The 21,665-nt window shown below is 38.3% G+C and overlaps 2 protein-coding genes and 2 non-coding genes across 9 annotated transcripts in view; 2 read left to right on the top strand and 2 right to left on the bottom strand.

Moving 5' to 3' along the window:
* The window catches only part of fchsd2 (FCH and double SH3 domains 2), a 69,484-nt gene extending 48,855 nt beyond the window's left edge, over positions 1 to 20,629 (bottom strand). For 2 of the 6 annotated variants that reach the window (XM_008425543.3, XM_008425541.3), the window contains exons 1-3: positions 20,049 to 20,627; positions 13,053 to 13,150; positions 2,668 to 2,713 (exon numbers count right to left, since the gene is read on the bottom strand). In XM_008425543.3, coding sequence (XP_008423765.1) covers positions 2,668 to 2,713; positions 13,053 to 13,150; positions 20,049 to 20,069 — 165 coding nt within the window. In that variant the 5' untranslated portion in view covers positions 20,070 to 20,627. Of the gene's footprint in view, positions 1 to 2,667; positions 2,714 to 13,052; positions 13,151 to 20,048 lie in introns of all 6 variants that reach the window. The other 4 variants (XM_008425540.3, XM_008425542.3, XM_008425544.3 and 1 more) reach the window with 4 other exon arrangements.
* p2ry2.1 (purinergic receptor P2Y2, tandem duplicate 1) overlaps positions 1 to 21,665 on the top strand; it is a 44,341-nt gene that overhangs the window by 15,725 nt on the left and 6,951 nt on the right. The window lies entirely within an intron of this gene.
* Positions 5,213 to 5,285, top strand: trnam-cau (transfer RNA methionine (anticodon CAU)). The gene has a single exon. It is a non-coding gene; the product is annotated as a tRNA-Met (tRNA).
* trnat-agu (transfer RNA threonine (anticodon AGU)) lies at positions 6,007 to 6,080 on the bottom strand. Its single transcript has one exon. It is a non-coding gene; the product is annotated as a tRNA-Thr (tRNA).

Genomic DNA, 21,665 nt, shown 5'->3' on the forward strand with positions numbered 1-21,665 from the left:
CGCACGCACGCACGCACGCACGCACGCACACACACACACACACACGCACACACACACACACAAATGCACATGAATATTCTGCCCTTAATGTGCTCCTTTCTGCCGCCCCCTTTATTTGTGTCTGTAATGAAGCTATTGGTAAAAAAAAACAAAAAACACACTACTAATTTTGTCACATTACAACCACAAAGTTCTACAGATAATGTTGTGGTTTCACTTATTACACCAAGACACAGTGGTGTATAAATTGCAAGTGGAAGAAAAACTAGCCAGTGACATGTTTTTAAATTTAAAACATGTAAAGTGTGGTTTTTCATTTTGCATTCAACCTAATTAGGTGACTTTTCAGAAGTCACCTAATTAACTTCAGAAATCCACAGCTTTAGTTGAGAAATGTGTCTTCTTTATAAATCTGACTTTTATGGGAGAGGAAGAAATCCATTGTTGAAATAAAGTCATAAAAAGTCCCATTTGCATGGAACCACAAGTCAATTATGGGCCACAATGAAAGGCCAGTAGAAAAGTCTCTGGTTGGATGACTGAAGATAAACGCTTTGGTGTATATACAAAATTATGTGTGGATAGAAAATTAACACCCTGAACACACAATCATCACAGAGAAGTGTATTTGAGGCAGTGTGGTGCTGTGAGGATGCTTTTCTTCAAAACGGGACCAGAAAACTGGTGAGAGCTTACGGAGCTAAACACAGGGAAAACTTATAAAGAGTGGACAAAAGAGCTGGAACTGGGACGAAGGTTTGCCTTCTACCAAAACAGCAACCTAAACATTTTAGATGAAGGAACATTTATGTGTTAAAGATCGAAGATCAGACCTCTAGAAATCTTGAAAATTGTCTAAGAAAGTCTACATGAAATGTGACTGAGCTTTAGCAACTGGTTATGAAGAATTACTTAAATTTTAGTCTCTATAGACATAAAAAGCTAACAGAAGCACTGAAGATCTGCAAATGCTGCTCTATTAACTTGGGGAGAGCCAATTGCAAATGCACACCATTCTTGCATTTGAAGAAATATCTTGAAAACCCATTTATCGTTTTTCCAGTTCACAAATATACATTAATGTGACTTAGTCAAGCTAGCACATACAATCACAATAAAAGCATATAAATCCTTAACCAAGTTTCATGTGAATGTTCTTGTTGAGATTTTCTTCACAATGATTTTGCATCTTCCAACGTACGTAAAACTGTCAGCAGCTCTGTTTTTTTTAAGGTTTTGTTGGCTCTAGTGGCCTTTATTTGAAAGTAGTTTGACAGGAAAGACGGTTATGAGAGCGGGAAGACATGCGGCAAATGTCACCAGGCTGGGAATTGAACCTGTGACCACCGGCATGGGGAGTAAGGCCTCAATACATGGGTTGTGCTTTGCCCCTGCACCACCACAGCACCCCAGCAGCTCTGTTTTTATTTATTTTATTTTAGTAAGGAAATTCAATGCTGAACGTCTTGACCGTTGTGATCCGTCTTTGCGATGAACCATTGAACTCGAAGTACAAAACAGTTTTAGTTACTCAGGATCCGAAGGTTCAAGCTGCAGCACCGAGGGGCTCGGCTGTCCGGGGTTGCAGACCTGGATCCGGGCCATTTGCTGCATGTCTTCCCCTTCTCACTCAACCATTCTTCCTTTTTAGCTAATGAATGAAAGCCACTAGTGGGATAAAACCTTGAAAAACAAAAACAGTACACGCCACCTCACTTATCTAACTCAAAACATTTGCCGTGTTCTCACCACCTTGACCTGCAGCACATTAAAACCATGTGCCAGTAGAAGAATAAAGAGAATCAAAACAAATTTGATCCTCTTTATTTATTACCTTTTTAAATTGTATCATGTTAATTACTATTCAACATATTATCCTGTATTACAGAACGGACCAGGTTTTATATAAGATTCACCATAGCCTGCATAAAGCAGTTTTTGCTTTCATTTAGGTTTTATACTTTTGAAACTCAGTAATTGTTCGGCCTGTATTTGGTAGAACTCCATCATACACAGAGCAACGTCAGCTTGTGTAATCACACAAAGGGTAATGAGCAACACAGGCAATGTAGATGTGAGGTTGGTCAATTTAAAAATCTGAAATCCCATTTATGCATTTTCAGTTAAAACTGTAATAAATAATGTCATGTCAAAAATGATTAAAACCCTTCCAAATAATAGACAGAAAAATCTTTGCAGGTGGTAAATAAAGCCCTCCTTTAACTGCTGTTCAAATGTTTCCATGGAAATAGCAATTAACATGAAACTGCCTCAATCCACTGCTGATGATTTATCTTTGGTGATGAGGTCCAAGTCTGTAAGGTCTGCAGGCCATCACCCTAATCTGTGACACATTCCACAGATCATCTATTACAAAATAGTGGTTGTGCACCGATAAATCTTCTCCAACATCCATAATTTTGGAAGATCGGTGATCGGCCCATACTTCCTCATCCATTGATCTCATTGGCCAAAATTGGAATCAGCAGATCGGGCTTTGACGAGACCAGTAAAGGGTGGTCGTCTAGAAAACTGTAATCGGTGCACCCCTACAAAATAGCAATATCTTCTGATAGCATTAATAAGGTTGTAAACATGATCTGACACAATTCCTTAACAGCAACTAAGGTAGGTCTCTCTATTTAAGAGGAGTACTGCCAGTCTTACCTGTGCATAGTCCCTCTCCAGCTGTCCTTTCTTCAAACTGTAGCTCCTGCAGACAGAAAGACAGACTTTTTTTAAGCAACTGGCAACAGATGGATGAACAAAAACTGAAACCCAATTGGGTTGATGCTGAAACACACATTTCCCACCACAATTTTAAAAACCTTAATTCACAGAAACACTGGATTCAAGAAAGAAATGACTAGCGTGTTTTCACAACTTCAAACATTTCAACATAATGTTTTAAGCAGATCCAAACAGATTGTTCTAAAAATGACTACAACATCTCTGACCCACAAAAAAAAAAAGCACCAACCCGGGCTCTCATGCCCTCCCTGTTACAAACAACATCCTGGCATCGGAGACGATGGACGCCCTTATCAAAGCTCAGGAATGTTCACCATGAGAAACAACATTTCACTGTGATTGCACATAAAGATAAAAATAACACCCAACTATTTCTGTACAAAAAAAAGAGCAGATTAACTGCTAAAACCATTCCTCTACACACTCCAACAAAATATCCCTTTTCAAATGAATTATAGCTGCCACTCAGCCCCAGTACATTTAAAAAAAAAAAAAAGGATTTGACTGTCTCATCACATTTGTTTCACATGGCTTCCTGATGTATGTGCAGCATATCTCATGATTCTCATCAGTGTGTTAAAATCATCTTCTCAGCCTGGAGTTTTCCTGACTTGCTGATGCAAAGACAGAGCAAGAATCTTTTTCCAAACTTGCTGATCTGTCCAGGCAGGTCAGACGCTGACTACACGTGTACACTTCACATAAGCCATCCTTTTAACTTTAACAAAATTGTTGTAATGACTTCACATATGACAAAGAAATACCTGTAATGAAACCTGGCAGTTTACATGTCAAGAACTTTAAACACAATAGCAACAGAATGCTACATATTTTCTGAAATGTATCCGTAGTTTGGCATGACGCTGACACACATTGTATAATCAGGGACACAACATGCAAGTCAAGGTGTAGAACTCCTGGGAAAAGTTCAGAATCATAATTGAATGTGACAAACCCAAAAAAAAGTTAACATTGCAAGCTCAAAAGCTACAAGATCAAAGTTCACTCCTTAAAGCTGCAGCTTATTTAGACTGGGTCAGAATCTTAGATTTTTAGCAAAGAAAGCCGTTTTTTTTTTTTTTTCTTTCCCCCCATTTCATTTTTTTCATTTTTTTTTTTGGGTAAAAATAAAAATTAGAGTCATCACAGATTTTTGAAACAAGGTTCTGGATAACAAAAGCTGAAAGCCAGCTGACAAATAATAATAATAATAAACACATGCTGACAAAATAAGAGAACTGTCTGGATTTGTTTATTTCAACCCCAGACAGATGAGAAATGGCCTCTGTCCTCTGGAACCTGGAGGCTGGAACCTGTTTCCAAAAGTCTTCAGTTTGCATTCAAATGGAAATGATTCACATTGTGTTTCTAAAAAGTTTCGCTCTAAGGCCTATTGTCAAACTTTTGCATTTACACTTTTATTGTGTAAATGATAGGCCAAAATACAACAAAACCTGGTAATGTTGCATAAACACAGTCAGAGTGAAACCTTTTAGAAATGCAAATGCAAAATATTGTCACGTAAACAGAGCCACAGAGGACTTGATGGATGGTTTTTCCTGACTTATTTAAACCAAAAAAACTAGAGTAAACCACAGGTTGGTTGGGAGCAATAGGATAAGGGTGAACTGAAAAAGATTTTTTTTTTCTGCAAGAGTCGAGATCTTAAATAATAATAAATGTGACAACAGCTGTTTTCGCATGTAAATGTGTTCAGGGGAGAAACAGCACTGTTGCCTTCTTTGTTTTTCTCAGGCAGACATGAGCAATTTCCCAATCTACCTGAAAATAAGTCTTTAAATCACTTCTTTCTTAAAAGCAAAAAAAAAAGCCAATGTGTTAAAAATGAAATTACTTGAGAAACTAATATACTTTATATAAAGCTTAAAGAAGTAAAGGCAAGCCCTGCTCAAATATAGTCATAAACTGAATGACTCATGTTCTGTATGTTGTGTGCTAAAACAACAATATTTTAAAGGTGTTATGCTCTTTAAATATTATTGTGAGCAATTAAATGTTAACATGTAGAATCCAAACCCATAAGAGGATTCAAACAGTGGAGGAAGACACATAAAAACAGAAACAGCAGTGCAGACAGCATAATTACTGTCACTTCTCTCTGCAAATTACAGAGCAAACAAATAGGCCAGTTCTCCTTGTCAAACGTTTCCCTTGGCATGTTAAAGCAATTTTTTCAAACATGGTCGACTTCAGATTTCAGCAATAACCAACTGAAAGTAGAAAACACACACACAGACATATATGAAAAAAAAAAAATATATATATATATATATATATACATATATATATATATCAAAGTAACCAGCTTCTGCTTCCAGTTCCAGTCGGCCGCAGCAGTTAATGTTCAGCTCACCCCACCCTCGGTCTCCATCAGCTGAAATCTGAGACCCACCAGCCACATCCGGCTGTGGATTTCAGCACTAAAAGAGAAACTTCACAGGCCTCGTTGGCGCAGTAGGCAGCGCGTCAGTCTCATAATCTGAAGGTCGTGAGTTCGAGCCTCACACGGGGCAAGTCTTTTATAGCGACACAATTCCTTTCAAACACTCTAAATAAACACAGATTGACAAAACAAATATCAGAAAGCTTCCAACTTAGATACTTCAGTCAAAAGCGTAAATGTAGAAGCTTTCACCAACCAGAAGCTGACTTAAAACCCAGCATTCGACAGAGAAGTAAAACAACCCTTGAAATTTAGAATAGGGGGAGCCTGATTTACATCAAAATGCATCCAGATTCCTTTAATTTTCTGAGCAGTAATCAGATCAGTGAGAGTGAAACGCCTTGCTTCGGCACACAATCTTGGCATAAAGCTGATTCTGATTATTCCAAGAGTTATCACATAAAAATGAGGAAAAGGTTTGACGTATATATATATATATATATATACATACTGCGACAGACTGGCGACCTGTCCTGCCTCTCGCCCGGAACATTAGCTGGAGATAGAACCCTCCCGACACCACTAAGGGACAAGGGTGCAAGAAAATGGATGGATGGATGGATATACTGTATATATATATATATATATATATGTGTATATATATATACACATATATATATATGTGTATATATATATACACATATATATATATCACAACTTCAAACATTTCAACATAATATATATATATATATATATATATATATATATATATATATATATATATATATATATATGTGTGTGTGTGTGTGTGTGTGTGTGTGTGTGTGTGTGTATTTAAAAAAAAAAAAAAAAGGCACTGCTGGGATTTGAACCCAGGATCTCCTGTTTACTAGACAGGCGCTTTAACCAACTAAGCCACAGCGCCACACACACCTCCACAAGAACATACACCTTATACAGCAATAATGTTCTCTGCTGGTCTGTTGTGCTTCAAAACTTCAAAATCAACACCAACAAAGACAAGAGTCCCAATTGTCCAAGAATCACTTCTTGGCTGCAATATTTAGTAGATTATTATATCTCATATTACCTGAAATCATGCTCAGGACACCAATATGTAGAAGTATGATCCAAACGCCCAGTCGTGATATAGCTTTTAGTGACTGTGATGCTGAAATTCACATATGGAGGTTGGGACACTGTGATGATGGAAAAGAGCAGCAAGAACAATGTACTCATGAGTACCGTATTTTCCGCACTATAAGGCGCACCTAAAAACCTTCAATTTCCTCAAAAGCCGACAATGCGCCTTATAATCCGGTGCACCTTATATATGGACCAATATTGAGCCTCCACAGGTCTAGCAACTACGGTAAGCAGCTGCCGACTTCATTTTTTCCCGTAGAAGAAGAAGCGCGCGGTGCATGCTGGGATAGTTGTCAGAACGCTGGTTTGTTAATAAAGTTTGACTGACCTATCTACCTACCAACCTGATAATCAGGTCGTCTGCAGGTCATTTAGCACCACGTTCTCCACAAACATGCTGTGCGCGAACGGAGAAGGGTGATCATCGTCCGGCCACACCCCAGCCCAGTCGCGGAAGGCTCTCCTCGCTGACCCGAATCGGACTGTTTTGTTGACATTCTTTACGTCAACAAAGTGGCTTTAGACATTCATCTGGGGTGCTTCGACTAGGGTTACCAAGGGACCAGCCCTTATACATTTAAAGCCGGGGGGTGGGGGAAGAGAGACAGAGACTGCGGCTGCGTGTCGGTTGGTCTGTGTTACCCAGAAAGCAGTTGGGCACAATATCGCAACACCAACACCGTGAGTGAAACAATGACTGGGGCAGCCTACTATATAAAGTACTCGGGGGGCCAATTCTTTATTATTACACATCCACATTTGTAGAGAACGGAACAAATCACGTCCCGTATAGGTTTAATACGAACGGGACGGGTGGCAACCCTTAACTGTATCGTCTATTCTATGCGCCTTATAATGCGGTGCGCCTTATATATGAAAAAAGTTTTAAAATAGGTCATTTATTGAAGGTGCGCCTTATAATCCGGTGTGCCTTATAGTGCGGAAAATACGGTAGGTTATGATTACAGTCGTATCACTGATGCTTTAAAAGTGCTTTAATGTGTTAAATGTTGACAAAGATAAATATTTCCAAATCTTTATTATGTTATAGTTGTATTTGGGGGGGGAAAACAATCAAAACCATAAGCTATGTTTTCAAAGATTAATAACCTTTAAATAAATTAAAACCACCACAAATAATTTACAAACATTTTGGCATGTTGATATACAAGGAGCTGTACAAGGAGCCTTTTTGTACCACTATCTATTCCGCATCTCATGTTTACTAGACAGTTACACCTTGTTATCTGAAATCAGAACCTGCAGCCTAAAATAGCAGTTTCCTAAACTGGGACTTTATTTAACTTGATATATAATGTGTGGGATCAGCGATTACCATTTAGCAGTTGAATATAAATAGATGTGAGCCACACTTGAAGTGATAATTGTGCATTATTTCCTGAAAATCTATTTATACCAAGACTTCATCAGCAGACAACAGCAGTTCTTATCTACACTGTAGTACCGGTGTATTTACTCAAAGCAAAGCAAACAAACACCTACGTCAGAGTTGCTTTTAGGTTTCACCACACCTTCCCCAACAGTCATCAGTTATCAAAAAGCCTTCGTTCTTGGTTGCAAACAATAAGATGCAACAATTGCTGAAAATGTTTTAAAAGTTTTGAAGCATATCCACATGTAGTTTTTCCCCCCCTGATCAATGGTGATTAAAACATCGACTGATATTGTTCAATAAAAGTGCGTTTTATTATCAAAAGTTGATTTAGTTCAGCAATTAAATTCAACAAAAAATGCCATGAAATGTCCCTATTCTCCCATATATAGACATATTCTATAATAGGTGTATCCAACCTCATCAATGGAAAGCATCTCCACATCCAGCCAAACAAAATTAAAAATATTAAGTCATCCTGGTCATATAATTCCGTCTTTTTATTTTGCTTGCCCTAGACTGTCTCCTTACCAAAGCCTTCAGTTCTAAAAATCTATCCATAGTCTCTGACATAGGCTTGTCGATGCCGGCTAAGTGTTCAGTTATTTTTTTCCACATGTCGCACACCCCCCGTACAACTTTGGCGCCCGTCACTTTGAAAAGCCTTGGTTCAGGACTTCCTGGATATAAACCTTTTTTCCCTAAGGCTATGCAATTACCACTGCTTATAAAATGCTACAGTCATGTACTGTGCTGTGACCAGATGTTGACCCACGAAAACAGATTTCTTTTTAATGTTGCCCGTTTTTATTCTTTACGTTTCATTGCTATATATTTGTGTTAGTAAGGTGCACGAGTTCAGAGTCAATATGCACATCAGCAAACAAATCGCGCTGGGATCCCTGGGCATGTCTAGACCATTCATGATGTCATGGTGACATTACAGCAGAGATCGCATCTGTAAACATGGGCAGCTGGTTATGCCCAAGATTGATTTTACATGTTTATATGACATTACTCATTCTTACAGCACTGGAAAGATTGTAGCAATAGTGAGCAATAATAGTTGTACTCATCAGTTGTATTCCACTTCTTAAAACCTGGTCATGCTGTTCATTAATCTGTACTCTTGTTTTTTTCTTTTTTTTTTAATTTGTCTTATTTTTTGCTCTCTGCTTCTATTATTCTTCCTCCACTATTGTTTCCTACAACACTCCTTCAGTGCTTCGTTCTGCTTATGATTAATTCATCGTTGTAACTGCAAGGCGTATGAGTCAGGAAATCATGTCGGCATCAGCTGTGTGAGAAGTGCAAAACAAGAAAAGAAAGAGTGAATGTGCCTGATGGGAAATACTTGAGAGCTTAAAGAGTGGCCAAGAAGTGGATGAGTGTCTCCATGTTCATGTTCTTAAGGATGAAAGAGTGTTTAGTTTAATGAGGGCAAGGGGTTCACTGGTTTAAAAAAAAAAAAAAAAAGAGGAGTTAAACATGAGGAAACTCATGTTTAACTCCTTAAACCAGCTGAAATCACTGGTTAACGGCACACTGACTGAGATCAGCCGCCTGAGTCACAGACGGAAATAGAGACAGAAGAGAGCCGTTGTGTTTTCACACTGCATGATCACCACAAGACGCGGCGCGGGAGATTCTTCAGATCACGTAGACGTTCTGCTAGAACGCAGGAGGGTTTCATCTCGTTTAGGAAAGCTCCGTAAATCTACAGGTGGAATACAAAGAAAAGCTTAAAGTGATGAAATCGACTAAACAAACACTCTGCATTAATAATTATCTGCTGCAAAATATTTGACTCTTAGAAAACTGTTGATTTTTCCATTTAGATTATTTAAGAAAATTAAGATAATAGACTAAACAAATAGATATTCTAATTAGTAAAAACCCAATTCCTAACAACTTACACCATTTTCCCATTCCATCAAATAAATTATTATTATTATTATATGACAGTCTGACTAGAACAAACTACAGCAGAACAATATCACAGTCAACTACTGCTTTGATCAGTCACAGCTGCTGAAATATAACCTGTTAAACAGATCTCTGTGGATACATGGGCTCATCGTTCATTTCAAAGAGCTATTTTCAGGGAGTGTCACTTTTACAGTGTAACAATTCCTCTGCACAGTGAAACCAAAGATGATCAATCTCTGCTCTTACAGGGACTCAAGCGGAATGGGAATAGTGTAGCTGTGTTAATGCTGATTATGATTAATCGGACTTTATCGCTTACAAGTTCTCCGTTGTTTAGAGCAGCAGCTGAGGTTTTCTGCAGCATAATTCTGTGAAACACAGAGACGACCCTGCCTAATTGCTTTTCCAGAATAGTTTTGCATTAATCTGAGGTTTTGATTTTCTGTTCCCTGTGCATTTAAATTACGGAAGCCGCACAAAACAGGACCTTGGGAGAATTCTGGGTTCAAGTCGGTGAGCTTCGTCTCACTACTCGGCACGGAGAGCCATTACGCTTTAATGATATGCACAGACAATTCCCAGGAATCGGTCAATAAATCTGTGTGCGTCGCAAATTTCAATTATCGTTTTCATAATTCCCTTCCAGCAGGACAGGACGGGAATCACATTGAGATTCCAGTCAAATCCTGCGCCATCAGCTGCGACACTTGTACTTTTACTGATCATTTCATGATTATTGATGTGTCAGGAAATTACAAACGTTGTGCGACTGTTCTAAAAAATAAAAACGTTTCCCTTGAGTCGAAAACATTTTAAAGACTTAAAGACAGAAAAAGCATGTTCTTGTCATTCATAAAATACACTGCAGAAAGGCAGCAAAATGGCATGATGAACGCCAGTGTAACCAAAATGAGAGGAATACAAACACACACGTTCTGTTTGTGAGCTGATTTCAACAATCAGCAGCAGTAGGGCGATGAGTGCATCTCTGTTGAGTCAGATATAAGAGTATATAGGGGGATTTAGGTGGATTGAGGACACCAAGTTGAACCCACTGACTACACATCATTTTCTCCTCCCTGTCTTTTTCTGACCATTCCTTCACAAGACATCAAACCCAGAAGATTAAACACCCCCCGCCCCCCATCCCTCTCTCATCTTTCTTCTCACCAGCGTTGCTTAGTCTTTCCACCGTCATCCTGAACCTTATAGATTTTGCGGGCAAGTGCAGAGAGCTTTTTTATTCAAGCTCCCCAGTGGTCTGATGAGAGTAAATAACCTCAGCAAAACCTCAGAGCAGCTTTTGGGATTAAGGCGCTGCATTTAATGTATTCTTCATGTGGAAAAATATGCACTTTTCAACTCTGACAAAAATGTCTCATGAGGCCAGACGTTTTGTTGCCCTGCTGTATGCTTCAATCATTTCAAAGGTCAGTCTCCATACTTTATCAGATTAATTCTTACAGAGTTCAAGCGACTGATGAGCCTTTTTTTCCCCCTATATGCAGGCATGGTAAAAAACAAACAATTTTACGGTCCGCATGTATACAAAAAACTAAAACAACAGATTCAGTATTCCGGATAAAAAGTTAAACCTAAAAAGGACGTACTCCATCTTTTCTGTGACATTAAATATAAATGTAAAACCTTCTTCAAACTCACATTTTGTCACATTACACACACAAAGTTCAATTTATTTTCATGAGAGTTTATGGGAAGAACCAACATACATTGGTTATGTTGGTTCTTCCCATAATCTTGTTTTTATTTCATAGGGAAATTAATTTAACTTATGGCATATTTATTGATTATTTATTAATCAGTATTTATTTTGATTTTTTATTAAATGGATCTCCATGCAATAGAAGAAATCCTGGAAGAAAACTTGCTGGATGCTGCCAACGACTTCACAATGAGTCAAAGGTTCACCTTCCAGCACAAAGCCAGAGCTACTATGCAATGGTTCAGATCACAGCTTGTGTTCATGTAGAACGGCCTAGTCAAAGTGCAGACCAAATGCCTAGTTAGAATCTGTGGCAAGATTGAAAACTGTTGTTCAAAATGGCGTTCATCCAGTCTGACCGAGCATGAGTTGTCTGCAAAGAGCAAAGATCTTTCTTCTATGATTGTAACAAGATGTTGTTCTTCACAGTATTGACTCCAGGGGCTGAAAGCAAATAAAAAAACGTACAACATTTCCTTTTACTTCACAAGTATGCACTGCTTTGTGTCATTCTAGCAAATAATATCCCAATAAACTCTTGTTCTGCTGCTGCATAAAAGACAAAATGTGAAAAGGTTTTGGTGGTAAACACTTTAGCAAGGTATCGCACCTATCAACGTGATCACTAGTATGTTGCAGAGTTGTATTAAAAATCAAATTGTGCCTCTTTTTGACAATAGCCATAATGACTCGCTTAAGGAAACAAACAGCAAACAGATGCGGGTCACTGCAGGGGCCCGGGCCCCAGCCACCTAATCAAAGGACGACTTCCCCAATCATTACAGAACCCCGCTGCTCCCCCATTTTACCACCATCAAAGTGCATCATCACAAATAATTACAAAACATTAAAAGCTCGAGTGACATACTGAGAAAACACTACAGGCAGCTTTTTTTTTTTCCCCCCCACTGATGAGGACGACAAGGACAAAGTTTTGAGCTCTTTAACCAACGGTATGCAGCTTGATCTCGTGCCGACTTACACAACCAAGACGTTGTGGTCGCATGCGGCGTTTAACTGGCTCTCACAATCTCCCACCAGTGAGACCTGTGAGCCTTGTTCACTCTCCAAAACCCCTGCAGCAACAGGCCAGTTTGGTCCCAAACAGCTGGAGCTGCCTCCCGAGAGATGGAGAGAGACAGAGAGGCGTTGAGACAGAGCAGAGGACAGCACTGGGAGCAGAAAGGCTCAGATTTTTTGTTGTTGTCATATGTAATCAATGTTTAGTCAACAGAGAAACTGAAACCGAGAAAGGAAATCGAGGTTTTATCCTAAATCCAGACAGATTCGGCTGTGGGATGAAACTGTCGACTTGTGTGCGTCATGAGGAAAAGTAAAGAAACAGATTGAAAAATGATGGCACAAATGGACGATAAGAATGTAGAATATTCAAGGATCTGGGCAACATAGATTGATGTTTTGAAAAGAAAACGGAGCACGAACAAGAAAAAGGACAGCTGGAAATTCCTTCACAATATGACAAGCTCCCTCCTCGGTTTGTGTCTTTCTCACGTGTCACTTCCCTCTAATTCCTTAGCCGCCTCCTTTGCCGTTTTTCTTTGCGTTTCTGTGCAAGCACATCTTTGCCGTGCAAATCAGACGACAAGATTTCCAAACATCTGCCATTTGGCTTGAGCCTTTCCGTTTTCATACTTTGACAGAGGATTGTGTTAGAGCGATTCATGCAGAGCGGAGATCCGTCATACCTCATGTCTTCCAGCAGGTCACATTCGGTTTGATGTTTAAAGTGCAGCCTTGTCATCTGCTCCGTGTGAGTGTTTTTTAGCTCCTGTGTCACTTTGACCTGCAGAAAACAGCAAAAAAAAAAAAAAAAAAAAAAAAAGAGAGATTAATCATTTTCGTATCACTCTTCCCTGCAGGCATCTTATCTCATCTTCTGACTTTCACTCACCAACTGATAACCCTTCTCAAAAACTAATTCTTAGTTCTCCTTTCTTTATTTTTATTACAATGCTATTTACAAGAAGCAGGATTTCTTAACATCCTTCTTAACTGCAAAAACACGGTTGTACTGGACCTGCAATTTCATTGTCTTTCTGACAATGACAATAAAATTCTTCTGATTCTGATTCTGGTATATTGTCAATTTGAGAACACTTTTATGCAGTATATTGACAATGGAATAATAACTTTCGTTTTGAACAGAACACTCCCCACTGGAACTGGAAAACATTTCAAATATCCAATAAACAACCAAAAACAAAAAAAATTAAGTAAACACACACACACAATCTAAACCATAAACAAAATGGGAGTATGTGTCTCTGTAAACAAATTACCCTTCAAAAAATATTAATTATCAAGCTCATTTTAATTAATCATGTGATTAATTAATTATTTGCAACCAGCTTAATTCACACAGTTTGGTATCTTTTAGTTGAAATACCTCAGCTTCATGGCTTCACTGGGTTTTACCAAAGATTTAAAAGCAAAATCACAAAAGTAAAACAGTTGAACATATTGAGGAAGTCTGCTATGAGCATGCAAGTCTGCTGTTTGTTGTTGCAATATTGTTGCAATATTGTGCGATAGTTGTGCAAGTATGTGTTTTTCAATTTTAAACAGCCCTAGATGGGGACATCTTAAGTAAGAATACTTATAATCTAGAAAATAAACATACAACAATGTTTATTCAGGGCAGAAAGACTTGGTAAATTCCATTATTAAGTCATTTTGTTCCCTAATGAAACGACTTTTCAAAAAAAATTTCTCTTAAAGGGGTTTAATTTTTTTTTTACTTCTAGTATGTTCTGATATGTTTTGTTAGCCTCTCCATCTCAACAGTCTGTAGATCAGATTTAGTAATTACACACTGGACAAGATGGTTGAACATAATTATCGATCAAAGAATTGTAGTAGCATAACTGTGTGCTTTATTCATTAATCTGACCAAAAACACTAAAGACATTCTGGAAGAAAAGTCAACGTCTGAAGGAATTTAAATTCAAATATTGGACTGAAAAGTTGTGGTTCACAAAATATGACTGCAGTTTCTTTGCCATTCGATGAAACAGAAGCTACTCAGATGGCAACATTAAGAAACAGACAGACCCTACTGAGTGCCGTAAAAAGATACATAAAGTTTAATCTCACAAACAAATGGGTTTTGCTGATTAAGCCACATCCATTCACACTGTCCTGTGCTAAAAACTGCCAGGGACAAAGCAGACCCTTAATATACAACCGCGCATCTCCGGCCAAACAGAGAAGGTCACCGAGCATTGTGGCCTGGATTCCATCATCTATTCACCGCGGTAACAGAGGGCAAATTCATGACGCTTCTAGACAAAACAATCAACAACGACCCCACACATTACACACAACGAGAGAAAGAGAGAGGCAGAGAGAGGGAACTTCCTTTTTCCTCCATCAGCTGGTCCTCTGAAGATAAGGGGGGAGTGGTTCATTACATTAACAGGGCTAGAGCACTTCACTTGATTTCACCTTCTATTGCTCAGAGGGAACCACAGGAGGAGTGAGGGGTAAAACAAAAAAAAAGAGAAGAGGGTCATACGGGGATTAGGAGGTAAGCGGGGTGTGAGGAGAAAAGGAGATGAAACATGAAGGAAATGAGTGAAAACAGAGGAAGAGAGAATGAGATGGAAAGACCAGAAGCAATAGTTGGTGGGTTGGAGGAAGAAGGTGACACATTTACTACTCTTGACGATGATCTTAACTAAGCTGGCAATCGATGGAGTTTAGATTGGGAAAATAGCACGACTTCCAAAAAAATGTGGTTCCTCCACGATATTTCCTTTTTTATTGCTCCTACAATCAATTATTTAAGCTGTAAACCAGACCTTAAAGCATAGGACATTCTTTCCAGTTTACAATGGCCTTCAGTCCTGCTGGTTCCTAGATTTTTATTGAACATCCTGACAAATTTCCCTCCATCTGAGGGTGACACTTTGAGCCAGCCAGTAAAAACTTGAAAACAACCGTGTATATCAGCAAGAAGATGTTCTCATAACTTAAAAGTGGTTTTGAATCATGTCTGTATATATTTTTCACTCTCTGTGGGTAAGAGAGTTGAACTTAAACGTGTGAAGTTGTCCGTTGCAGAATCTGATCAACCCAAAAATCAAAAGGCTAAAATGACACTAAAAACTGAAAGTTATTATGACATTTATGTTGTTTATATGTGAACTTGAAAGTCAAATTGAGAATACAACAGTAGCTAGACCCGGTTCACAAAAACATACAGCACTTTTTTGCTAAGCAGCGTTATGTGCACTTCTGTTTCACACACAGTTGTTAGCAAGATTCTTGAGATTATAAAACAATAATGTGGACGAGACTGCAGTAGAAAGCGCAAGAACAGTAAAGGAGTGAAGGTGACTTTTCTACGTCCGTCTCATTTCAGGGACAGATGTAAACTTGAATTGTAACTTGAATCTGATAAACTTGAATTGTAAGACAAAGAAGTTAACAAATGTTTAAAAAAATATATAAAAGTGTCAGAGACAACTAAAAATGAAAGATTTCAATTAAAATCACAGACATTTGTAGACACATATATGAAGAAAATATCAATAAAAGCAGCTGAAGCAACAGTCCTCTTTAGTATCAAAGCAAACTGACCTCAAAACACATCACTATGTATGTTATGAAAAAGTCTAAAATCTTTCACTTACGTTTGTTGTGCTTTCAAATTCAAATTTCCTGTCATACTTCAAAACTGCTCTTAATATTTCTTCAGGCTCCCTAAATGTGTTTCCAAGTTTTCTTTTAGACTTCAGCTGCTTTTTAGCCACTTTCTTTTCAGTACCTAACCATTTTCACGGAGCTATTTAATTGGCTTGGTAAGGTACTTAACTCAGACTTATGAATTATTCAGACATAAAACGTTTCTAAACTAGATACATAAATTGACGTTGTTTCTAGAAATACCAGACTCAGACACTAAAATGCCCTATGTTGCCTTTTTTTAAAGTGGAAATGTAAGAATATAAGTGTGGTGTACGATGGTTTTTAGCCCTTAAGTTCAACATGCATACACTTTATTAATCTGATCTTTATGGAAAAGTGGAAAGAATAAAGTCATCAGAAGAAGATCCATTTGAAGTTTGTCATAAGCCAAGAATGCATTTGGTGCAACAGAGAAAAAATGGAAGTTTCTGAACATTTGAGCCACTTATTTGGAAAGCCTAAAACAGTAATAGATGTACGGTTCTTCAATCATACGACAAAATGTTAAATGGTAGGTACTTTAATGACTTGAAAACATATCTTCATTTTGTGGATGAAGACAAATTTGATTTAAAAAGAACAAAAATGGACCTCTATGATGTAAAGGTAAATGCTTCCCAGCTAGTCTGACTCAGCTGAGGAATGAAGAATAGACAATACTTTCCTAGATGTGTTTTCAAGCTGATCTGTTCATAGTGAAATAGAAATGTAGCTCCACTGGTGGACAAATGTTGCACAATGCATACATGTATGAAAACCTGGAATTTTTCTTTCACATTACAATGAATGAACAGACAAATAAGTTGAAGTTTGCGACTGCAGCATGTGCAAAAGTGGAGGAAGTTCAAGCTCCACAAATACTTTTGCAAGGCACGGTCTCACTCAGCTGAAAACTGAATGATGCATACTCCATCTCTCAGGTCCAATGTCAGGCGTCTGCTTCACTGTTTGTATATTCCTCACTGTCAGTACTTTTCCTCCTAGTGTTTTAGACACTCTCCACAACTAACTCCTTTACATCATTTTCATCATTTTTTTTTTTACGTCCCGTTAAAATTGCTAGATAAAAAAAGAAAAGCTAAATATTTAATCAATACATCATATCTTTGAGGAAAAAGCTGCTCTGCTGGGTTCATTCCCGCCTCTGCCTCACACAGACACTCTAAATCTATTAGTCTGTGTTAACCCAGAAGCAGCCATCTATAATTTAAGTCACATCAAACTAATATATGGGGCTCAAATAGCTCCGTTTGTTAGCAGATGGGCTGAGACCCAGACAAAACACTTCAGGGGCTGGATGTGTCGCCGTGGGAGGGAGAAAATACTTGTATCTAACGGCCAAACACTGATACACTCTGGCTGTGGTGCTGTGGGCAGAGAGGATGGCGTGTGTCAGCCACCTTGGCAGAGTGTTTAAAAAAAAACAAAAAAAAAAAGCTGTACTTTTGGCTAATTTGTGTTTAATTCTTGAAAGAATTTTGAGATAAAATTGATCAAAAAGACAGCAAAGAGTGGCCTCTGCTCACCATAGCCTCGTTTATGGAAGACGCTTGTAAAGTGAGTGAGTTTTAAGGGCATGATTTGACAAGTAGAAAGGCAGCACATTAAAAAGCTCAGGGGGGGGAGGGATATGTGATAATTAAAAGACATCCGCACAGAGACTTACAGGGGAACATCATGCATCTGCTTTAAGACTCCACAAAACAAAAAGCAGTGAGAAATACGTCCAGGTAGTCACTGTTCACTGTGTGCAAATACAGCATGCATTTACTTTATTTCTATTATTGCCCTCTAATAAAATAGAAGGCAAAACTGGACGTTTCCCACTTTTAAAAGTATAAAAACCAGTTGATAAAAAAAAACAAAAAAAAACAGATAAACAAATGACCAGTTCGCTCAAACATTGCGTCATCATCACAAGTATGATCACGTTTGTGATAGACGTTGCTTACTTGAAGTTCCCTCACATTACCGCTCATCCAAAGAAAATAGTCAAACTCCGATTTATTCATCGTCATATTTCCAAGTTTGCTTTTGTTCTAGAGTTCAACCTGCATAACATGCATTGAACCAACAAAGCTGTGTTGGAGCTCACCGGAACACCAACACAGACTTTGGAAAACAGAATCTACAGGGTGATCTTTCAGTCAAGCTCTAGTAGAACCAGTCGTTAGTCTGCTCTTAAGAGTAGGCATAATTTTTTTCTTTTTTTTGGTGATGCGTAAAGTTAAGAGGCTTAAGTTATCTTACCCTATCTCTATAGATAAGCAGTGATAGGGTACTAGGAGACTTTCTGACCAACTTTCTTCCCTCTGCTACCTTTACTCTCTCTCCACTTATGGGTTATTCACACTTGATGCTGCACATTAACTTCTTATAATCTCTTTATTTTTCTTTTCAGTAGAAATGACTCCTAGTCCAGTGATTCATTGCTTAGCCATTTTGGACTGTTGAACAAAACCTTTGCAGCTGTTGTGACCATTAATTACTAGAATCATGCATGTAGTTTTCCTTCCAGTAGAAAGTATTCCCACCCCAGTGCTTCTGCATCTCTTTCCTGGATGGAGTCATTGACAGAGCTGTTGATGACTCTACTTGCATTCCGTATGTTTCTCCTTCCATTCGTAGCCCAGTGCCGTCTTTGTGTGTCTTTCTTTCTGAGTGTTTTTACTGGAAGGAGCTTTACCATTAACCCTGTGTTAGCTTTTTATGCATTTAGAACTTACTTCTGGTTTATCAGTGGTCTTATCTACCTCTGCAAACTTCTAAAAATCAGCTTATTCCTCTCCCATGACAGAGGGCTGATTCACGGACCAGAGCACCAGGTCACATCTAAATGTTCGTCACCCCACTGTTGCGTACTCAATGACTTTGCCACTATATTTACCGACTTTTCAGGAAAACAAAGAATTAGTATTGTCCGAAATTAGAAGGGGCTGGTGATTGGCCAGAAAGCAGCAATCGGTGCACCCATACTTTTTTACCAACTGTAGGGGTACATTTCAATCAGATGAAACTAACAGATCTGAAATTAAATCTGAATTTCAATCTGATGGTCCTGGAATACATTGGAATATGTATTTTGTCTTTTTAAATAACCTTATGATTAACTTTGTTGTCAATTTGTGCTCTACAGACACACTAAGCTTAACTGAAGGTGTTCGTTTAAAAAAAATAAAAAAAAAGAAAAAACTGCTACCAAGGGATATAAAGCTTGTAAGAACAACTCAATTTCCACTGTATTTAAGTCCCTTATTTGACCTGTCTTTAGTTTTCAAATTAAATACGATGCTCACAGACTGTGAGCTGTGTTTGCTTCACAGTGCTGGAGAGACGTCTCTCCACTCCAGAGTAAAACACGAATCAATAAGCCAGCATCAGACCTGGCTCTGGCGTGTGATTTTTAGCTTCTGCAAGCTCAGCTTCCTTACAGATAAACCAATGTGACCCTCGTTTGATTTATACTCTTTCGCTAAAGTAAAAACGATTATGCATCACATTGGACAAAAGCCCCTTGTTGTTGTTGTTGTTGTTGTACCTTCTGGAAACAAAAGCTGTCACAAATCTGACAGCGTACATAAATTAGCAAAATAACAACACTGGGCTTTGGTTTGTACTGTGCACTTAAATGCAACAAAGAAGCACCAAATTTAAAGTTATTTCCACAACAATGCGCGTCAAAATGACAGCCACGGTATTACAGTCAATACAACAGTGTGAGGCTTTGTTTAAAACGTCTTGTAGCAGACCACCTAGCGCCTTGTAGCTAACGCGGTTTGACGTTTTGATGGCTGGACAGATGCACATAAATGTCAATAAAAGGTTCCCAACTCGCCATGCTAGCTCGTCCATCTGATATCTTTAACCTTGTGTTGACAAACGCTTGTTGTGTGGGGGTCAATAAATTACTCCCATCTGAGGTTAACAACACCGTTATTTGTCATTGTGTGAGCAGCCAGCTAAAAACATAACGGACCCTGGGAATCACTCACCTTCCTCGGCGGCGGCTGCATGTTGGAGATTTGACATGAATGGTATTTCCCTTGTGAGATGTACTGTAATTCCAGGAGGAAATCCAAATCCGTGTGGGGCCAGCAATAATCTTTCGTCTTCTTCAAACAGAAATCCCCCCTACTCCTTTTAAAAGTCGATAGGGAGGAGAAGACGGAGAGTTAAATCTGTACTCCGGCGGCCATGATTGATGATAAATGGCCAGTTTTATTGAGAGCCTAAGCTACGAGGAGGCACTGCACACTCTTGTGCTGGTTGCTGCCACTACGAGAGCGTACAGTACTGTTGTAGGCAGCAGAGAAAGAAAGAGCAGAGGGAAGGAGAGAGTGTTATCAGCAAATTAAGCTCAACGGCGCCACCATGTGGACACCAGTGGTATCTGTTTAGTAGAAGAAGAAGAAAAAAAACACCAAGAGCGGCACAGCACAATTTTTTTGTTTCTCCACGGGCATGACCTCGATTAACGTGCCCGCAGATATTTTTGAAGGCAAACATGCAGACTAGATGACTGATGGAGATACTGACTGCAATTTATGTCGGAGTTATTCCACCAAAAGCATATTTATTTTTCCCTCCCGAACGTCTACCAGCATGAGTAAGAAGAAAAGGCAAGAGACGGAGCTGCATAGCAACAAGAAACCGCAGTCGATCAAGGAAAAATCGATCGTTTTTAAATGCACAATGAAATGGGCTCTTATCTGTTAATAATATAATATAATATAATATAATATAATATAATATAATATAATATAATATAATATAATATAATGTAATGTAATGTAATGTAATATAATATAATATAATATAATTCTCTAATCAGGACGAAGCTATGAAATTTGTGAAAGAATTGGTCCATCTCTTCAGCTATAAACTAGACTCAACAAGGTCACTACAACGTTTTACAATTTTAATCTTTTTTTTTTTTTTTCAAAATTAACATAACCCAGATTTTGGGCAGCCGATTCCTGTTAAAGATTTTGTGTTGTAATTTAACAAAAAAATGTAAATGGGGGAAGACTTCCTCAACCAATGGTGTAAAATGGTGTTGCTCACCTAATCCACTCCTTCTTATAACTGCTGACCAGGTTTGTGTGTGTTTTCACTGGTCTGAGCCATTTATCCTGGGTGATGAGCTCCATCCACATGAGGTGTGTATGTGTGGGTGTGTGTGTGTGTGGGGGGGGGTATGTTTTTATTATTTTTATTTTTTTTTTACTTTTTTTTGTTCTGAGTATTTCTGTGTTGTCCTGTGATGGACTGGCGACCTGTCCATGGTTCAACCTGTCTTTCACCCAATGACTGCTAGAACCCCCTTTCAGCTCTGCAAAGATAAGCAGCACAAAGAAAACAGATGAATGGATGGATAGCACTAAACACGCCTTTTAAAAGCTTAATAAAACTGGTTAAAAATCTATTTGTAGGGTAACAAAAATGTCCCTGCAAGGATTGTTGTTAATTTCAAAAGCAATTTAAAAAAAAATCTAAGCCAAAAACAAAAGAAAGATAAATAAAGTTTATATGTAAATTGTCTTTCCTAATCTCAACAGTTGGAATTATATGAATATAATGCCTCAGAACAGTTTAAACCACCACGTTTT

This window comes from Poecilia reticulata, chromosome 13 (genome assembly GCF_904066995.2).
Source record: "Poecilia reticulata chromosome 13, P_reticulata-male-v2, whole genome shotgun sequence".
Taxonomy (NCBI): Eukaryota; Metazoa; Chordata; class Actinopteri; order Cyprinodontiformes; family Poeciliidae; genus Poecilia; species Poecilia reticulata.